At 35.7% G+C, this 20,980-nt stretch overlaps 1 protein-coding gene and 1 long non-coding RNA gene across 2 annotated transcripts in view; one reads left to right on the plus strand and one right to left on the minus strand.

Moving 5' to 3' along the window:
* The window catches only part of LOC140135844 (uncharacterized), a 216,649-nt gene that overhangs the window by 36,564 nt on the left and 159,105 nt on the right, over window positions 1-20,980 (minus strand). The window lies entirely within an intron of this gene.
* Window positions 6,937-20,980, plus strand: part of LOC140135842 (5-oxoprolinase-like) — a 143,207-nt gene continuing 129,163 nt past the window's right edge. The window contains exons 1-7 of the mRNA XM_072157480.1: window positions 6,937-7,165; window positions 7,851-8,042; window positions 13,552-13,683; window positions 14,217-14,323; window positions 15,469-15,584; window positions 16,217-16,349; window positions 19,203-19,315. Of these exons, the coding sequence (XP_072013581.1) occupies window positions 6,998-7,165; window positions 7,851-8,042; window positions 13,552-13,683; window positions 14,217-14,323; window positions 15,469-15,584; window positions 16,217-16,349; window positions 19,203-19,315 (961 nt within the window). The 5' untranslated portion in view covers window positions 6,937-6,997. The remainder of the gene's footprint in view (window positions 7,166-7,850; window positions 8,043-13,551; window positions 13,684-14,216; window positions 14,324-15,468; window positions 15,585-16,216; window positions 16,350-19,202; window positions 19,316-20,980) is intronic.

Raw genomic sequence — 20,980 nt, forward strand, 5'->3', positions numbered from 1 at the left:
AGTTGGCAATAATGAAACTGAGATTATAGGTGGAGAAAAAACAATAAAAATAGACATAAAAGACCAGTTCATAAGAATGCAACCAAATATTCAAGAGACGTGGGGATTCAACATCAGTAATCTTCTATTCATATTTATGCAACAAATTTGGTACAAACAAGTGCATTTGATGTTTCACATCCTAACATGCACAATATTCAAGATGACTGCCACATATTATAATAGGCCCTTTATATTTATAGCACTTGACTTGTTGACAGAGACTGAAATTAATAATCAGGTAATTTTCTAGTTTTCTTATTACAAAACCAATTTTTGACACTGACCTGACAGTTTCGTATGTCTTGGACGACATACTTCCTCAGAGTGATTGGTATCCCATCATCCTCTTTAGTTTCTTTATATTTTTATCTATTACAGACGAGTTAAAGGTAATTTAGTTGATCTACTACATGCTATAATTGAAGACCGAATTAAAGACTAGTTTGCATCTGACGTCAGGGCAACGGCGCGTTGTGATTGGTTGCAACCTGCGCAGTACGGCATTTTTGGTCTGGTTAACAGGACGTCAGACGCGAACTAACCGTTTTTAATTTGGTCTTCAATTATAATGCATAATTCAAGATGGCTGCCAGATAATAATGTGTGTTTTTTTTCAAAGACACTTGACTCAATAATTAGGTGTTTTAATGTTTCAAATTTATTTATTTAAGACATTTTATATATCATCAAACATACTGGACAGAAAATCAACTTGGTTGGTAAAATGCTATGTGGTCACATTTTTTAAGTTGGGACCCTATTGTGTCACATACACACATTTGACAAAAATTACATGTATTAGTACTCTATGCCTAATAACTCGAAAAATAATTATCCAAAGTGTGCAAAAGTATACATTGTTGGAAACCTGAGATATTGAGGATTGCAAATATCTAATGATTTTTCCAGTATACATGGTGACCTAGGAAATATACAGGGTGTAACAAAAGAAATATTACAATGTAATGCAATTTGTTGTATGCTTCCTAGTTTATACATAGTGTATTAAAATAAAAATTGAAGTTCATATTTGAGAAGCCAAAAGTAATGCCCATCCAGACATATATAATTTATAGTGGTTAATTAATTGTATAACGGAATTACAGGGTGATCAAAATTTGTCTGATTTTTACATTAAAAAACTTTAAATTCTGTTTAGTACAGGCATATGACAAAAATGTATGTTCTATTTGTTCAAATTAAATACTTAAAAGAAATTCATGAACATACCTTCATGTTAGAAAGGAACAATTCATTTCAAAATGCCAGATTTGATTATACAGGGTGTTCAAAAAATGAAGAAAACAAATTCTGATGATTATGTAATTACCCACATTCACAATAGTATTTATTGATGATCACAACATGTTGCCTGGCAATAATTGCACTGACATCTTGTTAATAGTTTTACTGCTGATCTGTGAAAATCAACATAACAATTTGACAATCATATGTACATGTAGGGTGATAATTTGTAAGTCTTTAACTCTAGATACATGTAGTTGCATGGCAAATGGCTCCTAAAACAATGAATGGTGTGCATATAATGTATAGTGGATAAGACTTCCTAGAAGTTAACAATTGATATAAAAGCTTTCAATTGTTTTAAAAATCAAGGAACATTAATTAATAATAGCATGGCTGCATTAAACCACTGCAGAGCTATTTCCCCCAATTATAATTCAAAATGGGTAATAATCGGCATTTTCGAGTGGTATTTGTAATATAGTGAGGCTCTAATTAATTAGTGATAGTAATTAATTGGGAATTAAATTAACATTTATTTAGGCTGGGTTATTACAATAATGCTACTATCCAAATAAAATAATAAGTTAATGAACTAATATACACACGGTTATTCATTTATATTGCCTATCCCATTGGAAATACACAGTGCGCATCCTCACCCTCGCGCATCCTCACCCTCCTCCACCCCTGACCAATTATAATTAATGAGTTATAGTAATTAATCTAAACTTTCTTTATAATTTTATCTTACAGATATTATTAAAGCAATAAATTATCTTCCAAATAAGACTAAATATACTCAATTGTGATGTCTTGTTTGAGAAATATGAGCATTTGAATGGCAAATAAACGAAGAAATGTGACAAATCCACCCTTTTTAGGGTCCCAACTTAAAAAATGTGACCATGTACAGTAAGTTCTCCTTTTGGGAAGTCTCCTTGATGAACTGACCTGTATAGAAGTTATAAGTTAATCGAACATGCTTGTATAAGTTTTAAAATGGATGCCCTTTGCAGTGAATTTTACTTATGATCGTTTGCCGGAATAGGGCAATTACATGTAGCCTATAAATCATCAGCATAAAACAAAATGATTGTACAAATTGATTTTTGGATACATTGATATCACTGGTAATAACAATTTGTATGTAATTTTAGGTACCTTATTTCAATTTTACAAGACAAATGTGGAAAGGGTAGACAACTCATTCATGTGCCTACTATGACAACGACATACTCATTCAGTGCATATTGAACAGATCTAGACATGTTGTCAGGATGGAGACATACATAATTTGCAGTAACAGTTTTGGGCAAGCCGCCTTGTTATCGCCTCGTGAACGTATTTTCTGTTGACATAACTGGGAAAATGCCTTGATGTTTCTCTTGATGTTTCTCTATAATGGCAGGGATATCAATGACGGTGCTCTCCTTAGGAGATTCCATTGTCATTGATGTCTTCAGGCCTTCTTGGAGATAATGGTAGAGGAAGAGAATGTGAAGACTTCACAAAAAGTAACACAGCCATTACATATATGCATCTATAGATTCAACACTATTGATTGTATTCACTATATTTGAACATAAATTACAGGTGGTAAATGTATGCGCATTTAGATACGGTACCCAATTTTCCCAATTCCTTTCAATATTAACTACCCAGTACTTAATATTTTTAAAGAAAAACCAGAATTTGAAAGTAGCATTTATTGTGCTCAATGATTAAAGGCTGTGCAGTAATTATAAGCCCTGAGGAGGGTATTTAAATGTGCATACATAAACCTCCTGTCTTTTTATGTTAAAATATTGTGAATACGATTAATAGTTCTGAGAAATATTTGCAACAGCTGTGTTACTTTTTGTGTAGTCTTTAGAAATCTGTGTCAGGATGTTTATATGTTTTTGTTCATCAGAGGTGAGTTGAATATAGCTTGCTACACAATCCCAGCAAACACAGATTTTTGAAACGTTTTATATAGGGTTTATATTTTGGGTTTTGGTTTTGGTAAAAATGTTTTAATAATGTTTAAATGTTTGGCTATATAAAGGTCATGGAAACCTTTTGTATGAAAACACACTATAAGATTAAAGTGCAGTACTACAATCCTGGTGGAAAATGTTGTCACACCAAAGCATTGGCCAACATCTTTCCCTGCTCCCCTATTGCAATGTTGATTTGGGTAACATTGTCATCATTTCTGCATTACAGTTTCCCAACATTGAAAAATGGAGGGGGGGGGGGGGGGGGGACTAGCTGAATGTGCATTTGCAACTATTATACAAAGATATTGTGGAACTATCACATATTATAATAAGCTCTGGCGATTGCGTGCTTTTAACACCAGCACATGCTGGTGTGGCAACAAATTTCTGCCAGGATTGTAGTGTTTCAGAAGTTACATGCTGTTAGCATATTTATCGGGCATTTACAAATTTGATGGTTGGATATTGAATTAACACACATCATTGCATACACAACATGTATAGTCGCCCCCCTCAAATCAAATAAACGCCCCCCACCACTTTTTTCAACCAAGATGTTTAAAAAATGCCGATAATTCCATGCTATCTTGTGTAGTAAGCTTACCAAGTTGCCCACATGGTCAATAATAGCGTCAATAATTGGCGAAAATCTGGATCAGAAACCCGGAAGTGAACCAGAAGTCAGTGTTTCTAGTTCATAGTTCGTCATTTTAGCGTGTGTTTTTAGTTTACCTAATGATTTTAATGGGAATTATCGTTCTAAAATTGACCTTGAATAAACGAACCCCCTTGGGAAAATGTAGGCGTTTATTTGACAAAATACGGTATATATATGTTGCCATGATGGACACTTGGAAGTTTTTAAATGCAATTTGCAATTGTTTATCATTTGAAAACAATGCAAAAACAGAATACATGTGTATGTATGAGTCTATCAAAGCTTCTGGTCTGCCCACAGAATTAAATTGATCGCCATCTTGATACATGCATGGGTTGAAAATTGAGGGTATGTGTGGTTTGCTCGAATAAAACCGGAGGTAATCAATGCTTGTGCGCGATACTAGGCACGCTTCGTGATGCAGCGCAATGACTGTGTCTAGGAGTGCTCAATGCATACGAAGTCTGATTACCACACAGAATTGTTTTTATTCATTACCGTGTACCGTCAAGAACTCTGAATACCCCCATTTTTTCCCCATAACTGCCATACTTTTTGTACGTAGTGGTATAGAGTTTTGGTTCTCTGGTTATAATTCTGTGGGTTTGCCTTAACAAATAATTCCCATGACATTTATTCAGTGTCTTACCATATTTTTCTTAGTGGTTTATTCTAAGTTTAAATTGATTATGTAATGTAAATTATGAAGCATAATAGATATTTCTCCTGCTTCACTCCTGGTATATCATTCCAATATGTGACAGGATCTGGTCCATGGAGGCCAAAGGCGGCAAATTTGAAATTGAGATCAAGGCAAAAATATGGAGTAAAAAAACAATAAAATACATAAGAAAATAGATATCACAAAACTTAACTTTAGCATGTTTATTAAGAACCATCTCAGACTTTGGTTTTTTCAGACTCGGTATATGACAGCCTAATGTTTGTATAAGGTAATAATTATAGTAACTCAATTTTCAAAAATGTCTCATTTGGCCTCCGTGGACCAGATCGTGTCACATATGAGCCTTGCGTGATGTATTAATAAAATGATCACTACTTGTGTAACTGCAGCTTTTTCAGTCTTGAAATAAATGTTATGATAAAAAGAAAATGCTACCAGGACTTAATCATTTTCAATAAGTTTCATAGATCATCTATAGTTAGAGAATAAAGGTATTGTTTTTAGCCGCTGGAGAGCATCTATCGTCTCATATAACACGGGCGACATCATTATTTTAAGTAAACAACGAGGTGAAGCCGAGTTGTTTTACGCCAAAAATAATGATGTCGCCGTGTTATATGAGACGATAGATGCACTACAGCGGCTAAAAACAATACCTTATTCTCATTCTTAAACACTTCAATTCAAATAAAAATATCATACAAATTATAATCAAATTAAATCCTACATTTTGCAAGGAATTACCTAGGGCTTAAAATCGATCAGTCCTGTTGTTGCTGTGCACCACCGATTGGTCCAAATAGCGAGTACGCCGATCGCGTCGACGATTATTGCACGCTGTCCCGTGTGATATCGTGTCATATCACACGGGTAAAGCTGGGTAAGAACCAATAAGATTGCAGGAACGTTCTCAAGTGTTTAAGAATACATATTTTAAGTATTTCAAAAAAGGGCGTAGCTTGAATTGATGTGATGGGATTCAATTTTACTCTTGTATAAGTTTGGGCCCTATTGGACTCTTTGCAACATTCTAAATTACCTTGACTTCCAATCCATAAACCTTTCTTTTCCCTGCGAATTAAATTTCTTCAATGAAATGTAACTTACCAATTCTACCTTCTTTCATTCCCTCTCGCTAAAATATGCCTGAGGCGTTAGGGTTAATAACACCTTAATTTTCCTCCTATATGAGGAACTTAACCCTAACCGAATCAAACATAAAAAAAACTTCAATTCGCAAAGCATCTGCAAGCGCATAGTCATGGGCGCAGAAAGCTTGGCCGGCCAAGCTACATGTAGACCCCCCCGGCAAGATGTGGCTGGTTCAAAACCGCACCCAAGAAAAAAAGTTTTCTCTTCTTCTTTCTTTCCTCATTCCTTCTTTCCATGCCTCTCGCCAAACTACATGTAGGCCTGGGGCATTAGGGTTAAGAAGCCAGAGTCATGTAGGTTTATTTTTAATAGCATCATGACCTACATTGCTTAGCATTGTAATATTTTTGTAGTAAAATCTTGCTGTACATTTACAATTGTAAATCTCTGCACTGTGGAAGGATATTTAAAATTGGCAAGTGTGTCCTGAACACCCCCACCCTTCCCCATTTCAATCAAATGAGTGTATTCCAGTCAGTCATTTCCAGTGTACATTACTACAGAATCAGAATCAGATTTTATTGACATTCATCTTACAACAAGATATGGTCAAACAATGGCTACAAATAAGTATACAAATATAGTACAACAGCAATATTTATAAAACAACCAAGAATATAATATACATGAAGATTAACTAGGCATAAGCCTAATATTTTGTTTCTCAAATGCAGTATAAATGAAATTGGCAACTGCATTGGTGGTGACAAAGTCATTGGCACTCATGATGAGAAGAAATTTATTATTTTCATTTAATTATTTGTATCAAAAATATCTATTAAAGTCATAAATCGTGGACGGGTATCATTGTATAAGCAAAATTTCATAGTAAAATGAAATTCATCTTCAATTTCATTCACACCACAATATTTGAAAATTCTCTGTTCTGGGGGCAATTTTGGTGAAATATATCTGTTCCTTTCTAAGTTTATGACAACTTATTCTTAATTTGCTAAAAACAGAAATATATATTATACATTAAGAGGAAAATAGCGGCTTATGTGCTACTTCTGTGTTTTCTGTTAATGAAAAAGGGTGTGGGGTATAATAAATTTGTTTGAATGAAAGAAAATGGATATTAAATGCACATAGACCGTAAGTGTAACAAAGTCTAACAGGTAGATATTTAACAAAAGTTCCCCATTTGAAATTATTTTTTCCAGCAGAACTTCCACAACTTTGAGCCATAAGTGACCTGAAAACATCAACAGTGTATCAGAAAGCTTTAAAATGACAGCAATCTCAGGCTTCCAGTTTGCCATCGATAGAGGCGGTACATTCACTGACGTGTACGCTCGATGTCCAGGAGGAAAGACAAGAGTGATGAAGTTATTGTCGGAGGACCCTGCCAATTACATGGATGCACCACGGGAGGGGATCAGAAGAATTCTGGAAGAGGTATGGATATACTGGAACTGGGCACATATTTGGTTCTGCCTCAATGGCAATTAGTCTGTGAAAAGGCAAAATGAATGAAGAAATTTAAATAAATGAATGGGTCAAAATGTTAACAGCTTACTTGCCGGGTATCCAGAGGGGACAGGTTTCGAAATAGCGGGTTTAAACTGACCAAAAGTTGTGCATCTTCGGCTGGGTTTTAAGCCCCAATTGTCTTAAATTTGACCTATTTTAGCGTTAAAAACTTTTTGCACACATTTGTCCTGGTAAAGTCATTGTAGTACTGGGTCAGTGGGACGATTTGGAAATTTTGCCCCACTTGTAAAAATCTTATTTTGATTTGATTTGAATGATAAATATTAATACAATTTAAAAACGAACAGTATTTTTAGAAATAATATAAGTGGATAAGTCGAATTAATTTTTTAACTTAGAGGCTTATAATTCGGCAAATTATTACTATATTAGTTTAATTAGTTAGAGCTGTCAATGTTGTAACTGAAAGGTTAATTAATGTGAATTCCCAATCGAGTCGCAGTTTATTGAGTTTCATCAAAATTGAAGACAGTCCTAGAGACACTTGGTATATATTTGACATGGAATGACCTAATATAAGAATTTTATTTATGTCTTTGAACATACAAATTGGACTCTAAAACCTGGAAACTTTTTTTTTTTTCATCAGGAAACTGGTAAGAAGATGCCTGCCAGCCAACCACTAGACACCTCTCAAATAGACTGGATTCGAATGGGTACTACAGTAGCTACCAATGCACTGCTAGAAAGAAAGGGGGTCCGCATGGCACTGCTTGTTACCAAAGGCTTCAGAGATCTACTCTATATTGGCAATCAAGCAAGACCAAAGATATTTGACCTGGTAAGATCAAACTTTACTTACCGTACTATTTCCCTTTTTGAGTGTGCATAGTGTTGGATTTAACATGATAAAATCTGGTAAAATAAATATTTGAACAGTTCATCTGGACTTACTATATTTGCTGACTACAGTATCACATCTCTTCTGAGATGCATCATCAGGCCTATTCAGCATCGAAGAGGTTACGTAATTCTCTTGGTTACCGGATCACGCTACTTTGGTATGCCTTCGAGTGCCATATACTTTATGTGGTGATCATTTCGATCGTGGTTCATTACTCTAGCGCGTGATCCCGTTGACATAGTAACATTACGTAACTTCGATACTGAATTAATGGCCTAGTGCTGAAATGTTGACAAAAGACACAGTTGGAGTGACGTCCTGGGGGAATTGTTGGTCCTTGACAGGGCTTCAGGGCTTAATGATGTGTCTCTGAGACGTGATGCTGTTGCCAGCATAAGCACATACACGTAGCAAGTCCAGATGGACAGTTTTAATATTTATTTTACTACAACAGTATAATTTTTTTAGGTAGACTGACTTAGCAATTACTAGTGCTCAATCCCATTATATATAGAAGAGCGTAATTAAACAAATTTCAACAGATTTTAACAAACGGATGATGATCGAAAGTGAGGGTATGCTGTGAAACTCAGAGTAACGGTTGCCTTTCCTACGTGTACCATCTCCGCCAATTTCCTTTTTTAATTTCCCCTTTTTTTAATTTCCCTTTTTTTTTTAATTTCCCCCTTTTTTTTTAATTTCCCCTTCTTTTTTTTTAATTTCACTTTTTTTAATTCCCCTTTTTTTTTTTGAATTTCCCTTTTTTTTTGAATTTCCTTTTTTTGAATTTCCTTTTTTTTAATTTCCCTTTTTTTTTTTTTTGAATTTCCTTTTTTTAATTTCCCTTTTTTGAATTTCCCTTTTTTTTGAATTTCCCTTTTTTTAATTTCCTTTTTTTTTTGTATTTCTTTTTTTTTGAATTTCACCTTTTTTTTTTTTGAAATTCACCTTTTTTTTTTGAATTTCACCTTTTTTTAAAATTTCCCCAAGTAAAATAAAGTTTGGCAGAGACGGGGTTCGAACTCACGGCGCAGGGCTTTAGATACTCTGTGGGCCTAGCGCCTTAGACCAGTCGGCCACTTGTCATATTGTTATGCCTCTGAAAATTATTTGAACATATGCTCGCAGCTTCAACATAGGCCTACCACGTGACAAGCAAAGGCAGAAAATGCGGGAGAAAATGTACCATATTTTGGAATTTTATTTGTTAAAAACATTAATGTGTATTATATTAATAGCGCTCAATTGTTGAGAAATCCGACAATAATAAACATTTTTTTATCTTTCCACAGTATACACCAGGTACACCGTGCTTTTATTTTATCAGCAGGTTACATACAACGTAGCATGAATAATATAATCATAGAAAACATTATGATATGTGATATGTATTAACAACAATGCATTTGTACTCAATAAACATGATACGGTATACAATTATAATTATTTTACAAAATGGAGTTCCAACGTTTATGCCATTCATTTAACCTTTTGCCAGTACATGACATGCTTTTTTCTACCTCAGCAGTCTTCTTAAGCCTCCTAATAAAATAAGAAATATTTAGAGAACCTTGTTTATACTTCACATCATAAATGAATTTTTTCCCATGAAGAACAAGGAAGTTGAATTTGGACAAATCTGGGTCAAGAATACCTAACAAAACACTCTTCATGTCCAGGTAAACCTGTTTTTTTTGATTTTATTTTGAACATCATTCCAGAAATTTCTTACAACATTACATTCCCAAAAGAGATGCTGTATAGTCTCAACTTCATGTTTACAAAAAAAATAACACAAATTGGAATCAACATAACCAAATTTAAACATATTATTATTGGTACCAAGGTACCTATGAAGAATTTTAAATTGAAAATATCTAAGTTGGGTCGATCGGGAGGAGGACAATGGAATTTGATAAATATCACACCAATTCAAATCAATATTATCAAAGATATACGACCATTTCTCCTCAGCGATTGGTGGTTTGAAGAGCTTACTAATACAGATATCACTAATGGTTTTACACACTTTAACAGTCTTCGTAATTCTGGCTAGCATCTCCTCCTGAGATGAATTAATATTATCATTGTCCTCCCCCTCTTGACACTTCTTTTCCATTTATTTGGAATGGCATAAATAAGTGAATAGTAGTCCAAAAAGTTACACTTCAAATTAAACTTATCTTTTAAACGTGACAAGGCTAAAAATTCCCCATCATCATCTAAAATATCTTCCATACATGCCTATAAATAGTGCTACCATTGATAATAATAGAAGAATTATTCCAGAGAATTTGATGTCTAAAATTATATGCAGGAGGATCATAAGTCGTAAAACACCATGCATTTACAACATCTTTAATAAAATTACTTTTAATACGATTAATACATCTAGCAGAAGGTTTTACATTACACTCCCAAATGAGATTACCACCTAAATTCTGTAAATGGTAAACATGATAAATGGGCAATTATTATACATGCATTATCGATTTGAACTCGCTAGGCAGTATGGTCGCATGGCTGCATGCTATAATACTCCTATATACCGGCCCGGGATACCGGTATATACATGTGGTTCACATTATAGAACCTGCCATTTTCGTGCATACACGGTCTGGATTTTCATAATTTATAGGATAATTACACGTAGGTCCCCAAAGTTTCTTCCAGTTATTGAAGTGCTTATATAATGACATGATGTTGCATTCAATATAAATATAAGCCTACGTATACTTTACTTTACCTTTACTGTCACTATTATAATTATATAAACTTTTTCATAACCATTTTATACTAGTATTTTGACGTAATAAATATCAGTATAATTTCGAGTTCAACTGAATGCTTTCATCATGATTAATAACATGTTTTATTTATCAAAAATCGACTGTGGCATAGTCTAGGACCTACGTAAAATTTACATAAAATTTTTACCATCAATAGAGTGTTAATTTTGACTAAATTCAGAAAATATTTTGGCGTATATAAACAGGGCTGTCAACTTTTTGGAATTGCTTGGCGTGAGACAGATGCGTGCACTGGATTTGCCGACTCAATGTTCATTTTGAACAATGATTATTTGAGCCACGGCCCTTGAGAATTTGAAAAGGGGGGTAGAAACAACAAATTATTCATGACGATGCGTGAGATTTTACTCATTTTCCAGCTTTTTGCGTGAGATTTACTACTAGGCGTGAGATTATACTATCTTGGCGTGAGACCGTGATGCGTGAGACTCACGGCCAATGCGTGAGAGTTGACAGCCCTGATATAAAATTGAAATAAAATTCTCTGCCTTGATTTATTTGTTTGTTTATGTATTTATTTAACAATTACCGGTAATTGATTATTTGCTTATTTATGTGTTTATTTATCAATCAATGAATTCTTTTATTTATTAATTTATTGATCAATTAATGATTTATTTTATTTGTATTTATTTCTTTATTTAATCGTTTTCATTTAATAAATTAATTGATAACAACCGTATTCATTCCAATAAGCGCCCATGCCCCAATATAAAGCGCCCACCCAGGGAAGCTTAGGGATTAAGTTTAAAATGTAGCTCCTGGATGACCTTTGACCTCGGATGACCTTGATTTTAAGTTTTCCCCTCATATCAAGGATTCCACCCACCAAGTTTGAGCCCGATCGGACAAAGTTTGAAATTTTACCCCTCCATAATGACCTTTGACCTCGCTTGACCTCAATTTTATTTCGGGAATATATTCCCCTCGTATCAAGGATTCCACCCACCAAATTTGAGCCCGATCGGACAAAGTTTGAAATTTGACCCCCTCCGTAATGACCTTTGACCTTGGTTGACCTCGATTTTATTTCGCGCATTATATTCCCCTTGTATCAAGGATGCCACCCACCAAATTTGGGCCCGATCGGACAAAGTTTAATTTTTTGATTTAATATGCATTTTTTTTTGAATATAATTTCCCCTTTTTTAATTTCCCTTTTTTATAAAATTTCCCGATATTTTTTTTGATGTGCGTATAATGTTGCAGCTAGTGGATTCATGTTAGTATACCATGGGGAGCATTAGCCTTAGTCAAGGCTTCGTCCGTACTTTATATTTGAACACAGCTGTCCAACATGGATAGCGCTCGCATAGATTTCTATTTTTTTTTATATCTTGGCCTATAGTGAAGACAAAAATTAAATCCAAACCTAGTAAATCAATCCGAATCCAATAGAGTGATCACGAGGCTTATATTAAAGAAGGCCTAATTTGAATTAGATTAGAATAATAATTGTTAATAATATATTAAATATTTAGACCCTTCCACTGTATAAGTCTTTATTCGGCCTATAGCTAAAGCCACGATTTCTCCGTGTTCATGGTATTACAAAATCTAAAATCCGTCTTGCAAATTGGACGATTCCGTGATTTTCCGTGTCCACTGTAAAGCACTAGGCCTATGGCCAGAATCTTGGATCGTAGGCCTAAAATTAATGCTAGAATTGATTGTTTAATGGTTGATTACTGCTAAATAATCACTTTTCTTTGTTTTATTTTACAAATCAACACAAAAGTTAGACATTTTATACAGTTTTTCACTAAAGCAATTTTTTTGGCACGCCTTGGGAAAATTACACCCCCCCTCACGGGCCGGGATAAAACCACTGCGATTTATATACTAGTATTCTTATGGTTTTCCGTGACTTGAAATAAGTCTACGGCCCTAGCACACAGGCTCGGCACAGGCTATATCAGTGGTGTAAATAATACACACACATGGTCTGACCACTGACTTCTACACAGTGGGTCTGTCCATATACTATATCCATGGTCTGTCACACGTAAAGACTACAGTGCGAGCAAATTCTTGGACAACTATTGAGTATGTGACAAGACCAAGATTCTGCTTTGTGAGAAAATAAAGAGGGGAAAAAAAAGGGAAATTAAAAAAAAAAGTGGAAATTAAAAAAAAGGGGAAATTAAAAAAAAGGGAAATAAAAAAAGGGAAATTAAAAAAAGGGAAATTAAAAAAAAAGAGGAAATCAAAAAAAAGGGAAATTAAAAAAAAGGGGAATTAAAAAAAAGGGGAAATTAAAAAAAAAAAGGGGGGGAATTAAAAAGGAAATTGGCGGAGATGGTACACCGTACTTTCCAGAGGTTTATACTATGTTTGTATTTATTTTACTATATGTATCTACCTGAATGATGCAGAATATTCACAAATATAATGATATTACCTGACATGACATTACAATTTACTTTATAATAAGACTTCATACCATGCTTATGCATTTCACAAGCATTTATTGACACATCTAAATCCTTTGGAAGAGTTGCAAGGAAGGATGAAAATAAATGGGCTACAGGTCCATTACTTGCATACTGTAGCCCCCCCCTTATTACACCACTTGGGGTGTTTATAAGAGAATGTACATTAAGTGAAATAATTGATCAATTTTATTTACAATGCAGGAAATTGCCACCCCAGACATGTTGTATGAAGAAGTTGTGGAAGTAGCAGAAAGGGTGATTCTACAGGATTCTACATGTCAATTGAGTAAGAAACCAGACCTGCAGATTGTCACTGGAACAACAGGAGAAAAGGTGAGTGAAGGATTTGAATTGGATTCTGATACACAATGCACTACAGTCTGTCTACTCTGAAGTATAAAGTACCGACGTGGACGGACACATTGTGCCGACTGTATGCAGCACTGTTAACGCGCTGTATACGCGCGTGTTGTCACTTTGTACTTCATGGACAAACTGTACTGGCCAAGTTATCAGCCTTTCAGGATATTGTGTCAGTGCTTGTATTCATCCCTGCATGATGCACTGCATATTTTGGTCTCTCCCCAGCAGGTTTTCCATTTCTTCCTACATTCTTCCGTCAGAAAATGTTATTTCTTTTCTATTTATACCTCATGTGTAAATAAAAGCTAATAAAGTGACAAAAAGCAGAAAACTGTTAAGTATCTTTGGTGAACATTGGAACTGTGTCGAGCGAGTACATTGTGTGCACAATGCACCTGTGATACACAATGCACCTGTCGTGCTAAAACGAAAGGAAATTTCACTTCTGCTCTGATATAACTATTGTTCTGCTTTATTGTTTTGTTTGTGTCTTTTATTCCTAGTTGGAAGTGTGGGAGTCCATTGATAAGGAGCAGTTGACAAAGGACCTACAAAGGATTTATGACAAGGGTATTAGAAGTTTGGCTGTCGTACTTATGCATGCCTACACGTAAGTACATGCCAAAAGAACTTATTCGATATGCTGCTATTTTCTTTTGCATGGGCATTAGCTTGTAACAACATAAAACAGCTCAAAGCCCTATTACAGATCAACTCGGTTTAAGTTTACTATATAAGAGTTGATGACAAATATTTTCTCACTCAACCAACTCGACTGAACAGATGCTATCACCCACTTGCTTACATGCAAATAAGGGTAAACTCAGCAACTTAAGTAAATAGCTTCATCCCATGGACAATATACCACACTGGTATGGACTACCTCAGCACATCTTAGATATACCAGAATACGGATATTGTAAGACCGCAATAAAGGACCACCTCAATTGAACTTTACTACATAAAAAAAAGAAATAAATGTTGTTATTTATACAACGGCTTCCATGTGTATCAAAGTGCTTTACATTTATTGTTGTTACAATATGTCAGCTGCCATACAATGCCCAAGGCATGCTTATATCTTTGTACAGCCCTCAATGGACATCATTCATAACAGCTCCCCATTTCACCCCAGGGTAGAGAGAGGCAAGCGCACAATACGATGGCATGACCAGGCCTCAAACTCGCAATCCTCCAATTGCGAGGCAGAGCCTGTATTGCTGCGCCACAGTGCCCCAGTCATAGGTCATTTTTTTTTACCAACTGATGTGATGTGAAGTCCAGACCCAGATCGAAAGCATAAACAAGTTGTTGCAACTTCCATGTGGTATTTCATGTGAAATGCAGATTTTATCATATCATGGAATGCTTTACCACATTTTATTCTGCTGCCATTGAAATACATAGGGTTTAACCGTAGTGCAGCTCCTCTCAGCACATAGATTGTAATTACCCCTAGCAGCTTCCCAGTACACTAAGTGGGTTGAGGCAAATTAGGTAAAGTGCCTTGCCCAAGTGCACAACACAATGGCACTGCTGGGGTTCGAACCCGCAATCCTCCAATTTTTGAGCCGGAGCCCGTACCGCTGCGTCACCATGCCCTCTGTAAAAATGCAAGTCAGTCTGAAGCGAGACACCAAATTTCTCAACAAAATAATCATATTTCCTTCAGCAGATGCCCAGATCTGAAACAAAGTGTCAGTCCATAGTGAGTGAGAACTTTAATTAATAAATTATCGTGTATTTTTTTTTCAGATTTGATGGCCATGAGCAAGAGGTTGGCAAATTAGCATTAGAGATGGGATTTGAACATGTGTCTTTGTCCAGTGCAGTGATGCCTATGGTTAGAATAGTACCAAGAGGATACACAGGTATGGATAGAACCCAGGGCAGGGAAGGGGATGGTAGGGAAGGGGGAGGTAGGGAAGGGGGAGGTAGGGAAAGGGGAGGCAGGGAAAGGGGGGTGGGAAGGGGGAGGCAGGGAAGAGGCAAACTTAGCTATGGGATGGAGATAGGATTTGAACATACAGTGTCCTGACTTGTATACAATTTGCATGGATACAACCTTGTGGGAAGGGGAAGGGAAACAGTGGCTGCATGGAAGAGGTTGGTAAATATGCACTAAATAGAGAATGAGTTACAGACGAATCCAACGAGCCAAGTGATAGTCAGAATTCAGTCGGCCATTACTGGGTCCGGTCTGCACCAAACTGGTGTTGTTACTGCCCAATTGTATTGTGTTGTAATCTTTCATCATTTTTTTGTCTACATGTAACACGGGTAATGGAATGCAGTTAATATCGCCGCTATGAAGCTATGGCTGCCATTGAGGTGTAGGAATGTGTGAAATTGGTTTCGTCTATAAACAGGTGTTTCTCCGATGTACATGATTAAAATATTGCAAAGAGGTAAAATGGTTAGAGATAAGAGTAAGAGATGTGTCACCTGTTGAGATCATCTGTTTGCTTTAACATGTGTGATCTATTATTGTGTTGATGTGCAGCTTGTGCAGACGGCTACCTGACTCCTTGCATTAAGACCTACCTGAATAGTTTTGCTGGTGGCTTTCATAACTCTTTGGAAGGGATCAGAGTGCTGTTTATGCAGAGTGATGGTGGGCTGACTCCCATGGATAGGTAAATGAAAACGATGTGAAAGAAGGATGCTATAAATAAATAAGGGAATTATCTAAAAGGTGCATAATGTCCTTTAACCCCATGAGAACTACCTGCCGATTGGTCAAAAAGAAGTTTTCATTATCAATTGGACCAATTAGCTACATTGTTAGAATAATTTCACCACGCAAAAAATTGGGGTGAATTATTTGCGAAGCTCCATTCTTATTGAGGATTAAAATGAAGATATCATGTAATTGACCAATCAGAGGCAGTGTTAGATCGGCAGGTAGTGCTCAGGGGGTTAAACAAAACTAGTTAATTTTGTATAAAATGTTAACCTTTTGCAAAACGGTACCCTTGGCTTCTTTTGTTGATTTATAACGCATGTTTTGATTGATTTCAATGTGACTTAGACACAATGACCCTTGAGTACATTTCCATGTGCAATGTCAACAGGTGTGACGCACAGTGTCAACTTCCTATTCGCTAAATATAAATTTAATACTCCGTTGGTGAGTGACGCAGGCGCACTGGTATTTCACGAGAACGCAAGAAAAGGAGTTCTATCTGATTGGCTAGCAATCGATCGCTTAGGTCGCTTAGTAGTCAACTACAAACTCAAAACTGAGCATCATATTCAATTCGATTGAAATCGATATTCTATTATTGCCGTAGATAAAGAGAGTGATAGTGTGTCAATAATGTACATTGTATTGCAGCTGGATTTTACATGCATTCTTTTATATAAATTTTTTCTCAAAGAGTTGAATATGATCAAAAGTTTTACTCAGGATTTCAAATTTTTACCCGCAAATTGCAGTTAAACATATCCACAGCAAAATACCGGTCCTCACTAATTAGTGTATTTAATTTCCAGTTAGTGTATTTAAGATAAAACCTGACAACAAATAAAATTTTCTTGCAATAGAAATATCATATGGGATACTGATATGGTAGGCCGCAACCGCCACAACGTGGAGCTGGATATACGCCAGTAGCTGACTTTTTTGCTCCGTGGAGCCAAATTGACCAATCATGATCATGTTAGAGTTTTTCATTACTCGGAGGTAAAACTGACTAATTAAGTACGACTTACTCATTACGTGAAGCTTAATTTATTCATTAAGAATTTGCCAGACGAAGCGCCACGTAGTTGCAAGATATCCTCGGTCACGAAAGTTATGATTCAAAAAGTAGTTTATGAAAAGTACGAACTGACTTATTATTAAGATGGACATGCACTCATAAGAAACTCATACAGTATTGTACATAACTATATAGCTAGGCAGAGTGGTGGTAAACTATGCACACAGTTCTGCGATCTGCAGTGTATCGCCGGGAGCTAATTTGTATAACTTGCGCGGTGTCCCTCATGAATTCGACCTTCAGCAAACTGCAAACCAGTTCGGATTTACTTTATATACTAGTAGTAGGCCATACATACTGTAGTTACTGTCCGCTTTTCCTATACACAATACTCAGTGCGCTCACCATTGACGCGTGACCTCTACAAATAGTGTATGTTAGAAGTATAGGCCATTGCCTAGTTGACGTCACTACTGTGTAAAAAATAACCGCCAATATTTAAAGTATTCTCTGAAATTCTAGAAAATATAGTTTTGTAACATGTCCTAAATTTTTAGCTAATTTAGGTGTTTGGAAATATTGGTACTTTTGTACCAAACAATCTGACGAAAATATTCTAAACCGTGTTAAGTCATTAAGCTCCTCATTTTCAAGAACGCTGGTTAACAATAAGCAGACTATTGTCTCATTTCGTAAACAAAAGCCCACAGTATTGTTACCTTGCGTTCAGCTTTATAATCGTTCACCCAACTGAAACTATAATACCAGCTCATTGCTCATTGCACAGGTAAAACAGACACAAGTGCAATGTGTATTTAACCAGAGAAGATCTGATGTAACATAGTTGAGCCGTTTTCATTGAGTGTTATCTTGGTTTAATAGCTTTTAATAGGGTTTAAGTCCTTCAAAGGTCGTGGTGAGTTCTACTGTAGACATGACTGCATCATGATTATTTTAAGTCAACAACATTCAACAATATGATCACTGTGATAGTATGAGAGTATCAGTACCGTGGGTGTCAGTGATCCTGGCCTGACACAGTAGACAAACAAACAAACACGCCACACACATGACACATGCATGCAAGGTAACATTGACTATACACTAATCAAACAATGGTATTGATCCTGTACAACTGGTCATGGTTTATTTACAATCGATTCATTTAAAATCCCCATAGTAAACATTAATTTTGGCAAGAGTTTTCTCTCTGGAACGAGGATGCATCCACTGGCTCCAGCGTAATGAAAAGATCTAACATGATTGGTCAATTTAGCTCGCTGAAGTTTAAAAAGTAAGCTACGCGTAGCAGCTCCACGCCATGGCGGTTACGGCCAGCCATATATTGATCATGCGAAAATCGTAAAACATAGAATAGAAACAGTGTGGCAGGCGCTCAAAATCTCAAATTGTATGCTTAGCCTGAGTTGCACGGCCTATCTCGAATAAAATCACCATGCGTAGTTGTTGAAAAACGTGAGGATTCATCGTACTATCACGGCAATTTTTAACACGAAGATATAGGGATGATGACGGTGTGTGACGTCAAAGTTCATGAAGGGGTCACTTGAGATCATTTTGCAAATGTTAATTGTTATTAACGAACCACTAAAGCTCAAGAACCACCTTCTGGCAGGGACACATTTTGTTCACCGCGTAATTAACTAATCTACTTGTTACAGGCTACCAGATACCATGCCGGTTATTGAAGCTTTTTATTCCCAAGACTTGGCAACAATATCATGGTTCATCATATCTTTGTCTCTGCTGTATGTGTGTGTATAGGTTCAATGGATCTCGTGCAATACTATCAGGACCAGCGGGTGGTGTGGTAGGATATGCTATGACGACTTACAAAAGACAAACAGAACTGCCTGTAATCGGCTTTGACATGGGAGGTATGTTATTGTCAAGAGGGATATATTTGGGGGGGGGCAGTGGCAAAATACTGCATGCAAGTCAACTGAATTTTGAAACTGCAAAATATATGTAAGTTGGTGAAATTATTTCACCAAATTATTTCATAATGTGTTTAAGAAATTTTAACTTTTGAAAGTTCTGAGTATCCATCTCAATTTCTCTCAAACTTATTTTGACTAAGAGTGAGTCAGTGGGGGACTGCATTGGGCTATTCCATTTAAAATCCACCAACCCAGTGAAAAGTTTTGGAAATATCTTTTACAGGGGAGTATGTTTTTCAACTGTAATTGGTCAGGGTTAATCATTTTGAAACCCATATTCCCTCTGTATTATGATTTTACCCATGTCTTCCACAACTGGAGTAAGTATTTCAAATAGAAGTTACCCAATTGTCTATTCTAGTCAAAACTCATACTCCCTCTGTGGATGATAATTCCAAAATCACCCACAGGTGGAGTGTGGAATTGCCCATTCTGTATTGGATTTTAAATACTATACATCTTCTATTTGAAATACATACTATTTTTCTTGCTTAAAGTATGTACCATTTTGCTAGACTTCTACATAGTCCACTTGCCCATCATTTCTCTGGCAAATATTTATTCATTAACCAAGACTTTAAAGAGATTTTCCCACATCTTTCATCGACTGTACGCTCTCTGTTTGCTGGCTCCCCAAGTGGATTCCTGACATTTGATTTTTGCTCAAATGCTTATGGAAAATGTCTATGGAAAAGCAGTCCAGAAACTGGGTCTGGCTTGTGATTGGTCGTCCATATCTAAAACCTCAGGACATGTTTCATTAACCAAAATTGATTTATGATGGTCTTAAGAATATTCCCGGATTCCACTAATCCAGAATTAAAATGCTAAAAAATAAAATTTCCTCCGTTTTTTGAGAGACAGACGCTGTACATTAAATAAAAAATACACATATCCTGATGTTACAGCTCTTTGAGAGACAGGCACCTTGTGTTAAATAAAAAGCCATCATATATTCATAGTAATTTGAGAACAGATGTGTTGGTTACTGTAACAGCTGGTAGTAAAGTACCAAGGCTTCCAGGTTTATTCATGGCCAAGCTGTTATTAATGCTGTATTTATTAATAACATACAGTGACTAAAATATGCTGGATGCTGAAGTTGAAATTTCAATAGGGACATTTTTTTGCTTTTGTAGTAGGCCTATATTTCAGGGCCAAGCTGTTATTAATTCTGTATTTATTAATAACATACAGTGACTAAAATATACATGCTGGATGCTGAGGTTGAAATTTCAATGAGGATTTTTTTTTTTTGCTTCTGTAGTAGGCCTTTATTTGTATAATTAAAAATGTGGACTTATACGATATTGACTGTATTTTTTAATAACGGTTGTGGTAGTATTAAAATTTGCAGCCTGGAAGTTGATTTGACTTTTCCATAACAGGTTTAGACTTTTGTAATAGAAAAAAATAATCTCATTAGGAATGTGTTCATTGATAGGGATTCCTTATTGTACTGCATACATTTAATAAAGCATTATTCTAGTGTGCTATATCTGTATTGTGCATGTGTAATATGCATAATACACCACATACACAAGCTCTGAACAATTATAAATTAGAATTACACAGTTCGTAATTAAGGTGGCCCTCACAACA

The sequence above is a fragment of the Amphiura filiformis genome, chromosome 16 (genome assembly GCF_039555335.1).
Source record: "Amphiura filiformis chromosome 16, Afil_fr2py, whole genome shotgun sequence".
Lineage (NCBI taxonomy): Eukaryota > Metazoa > Echinodermata > Ophiuroidea > Amphilepidida > Amphiuridae > Amphiura > Amphiura filiformis.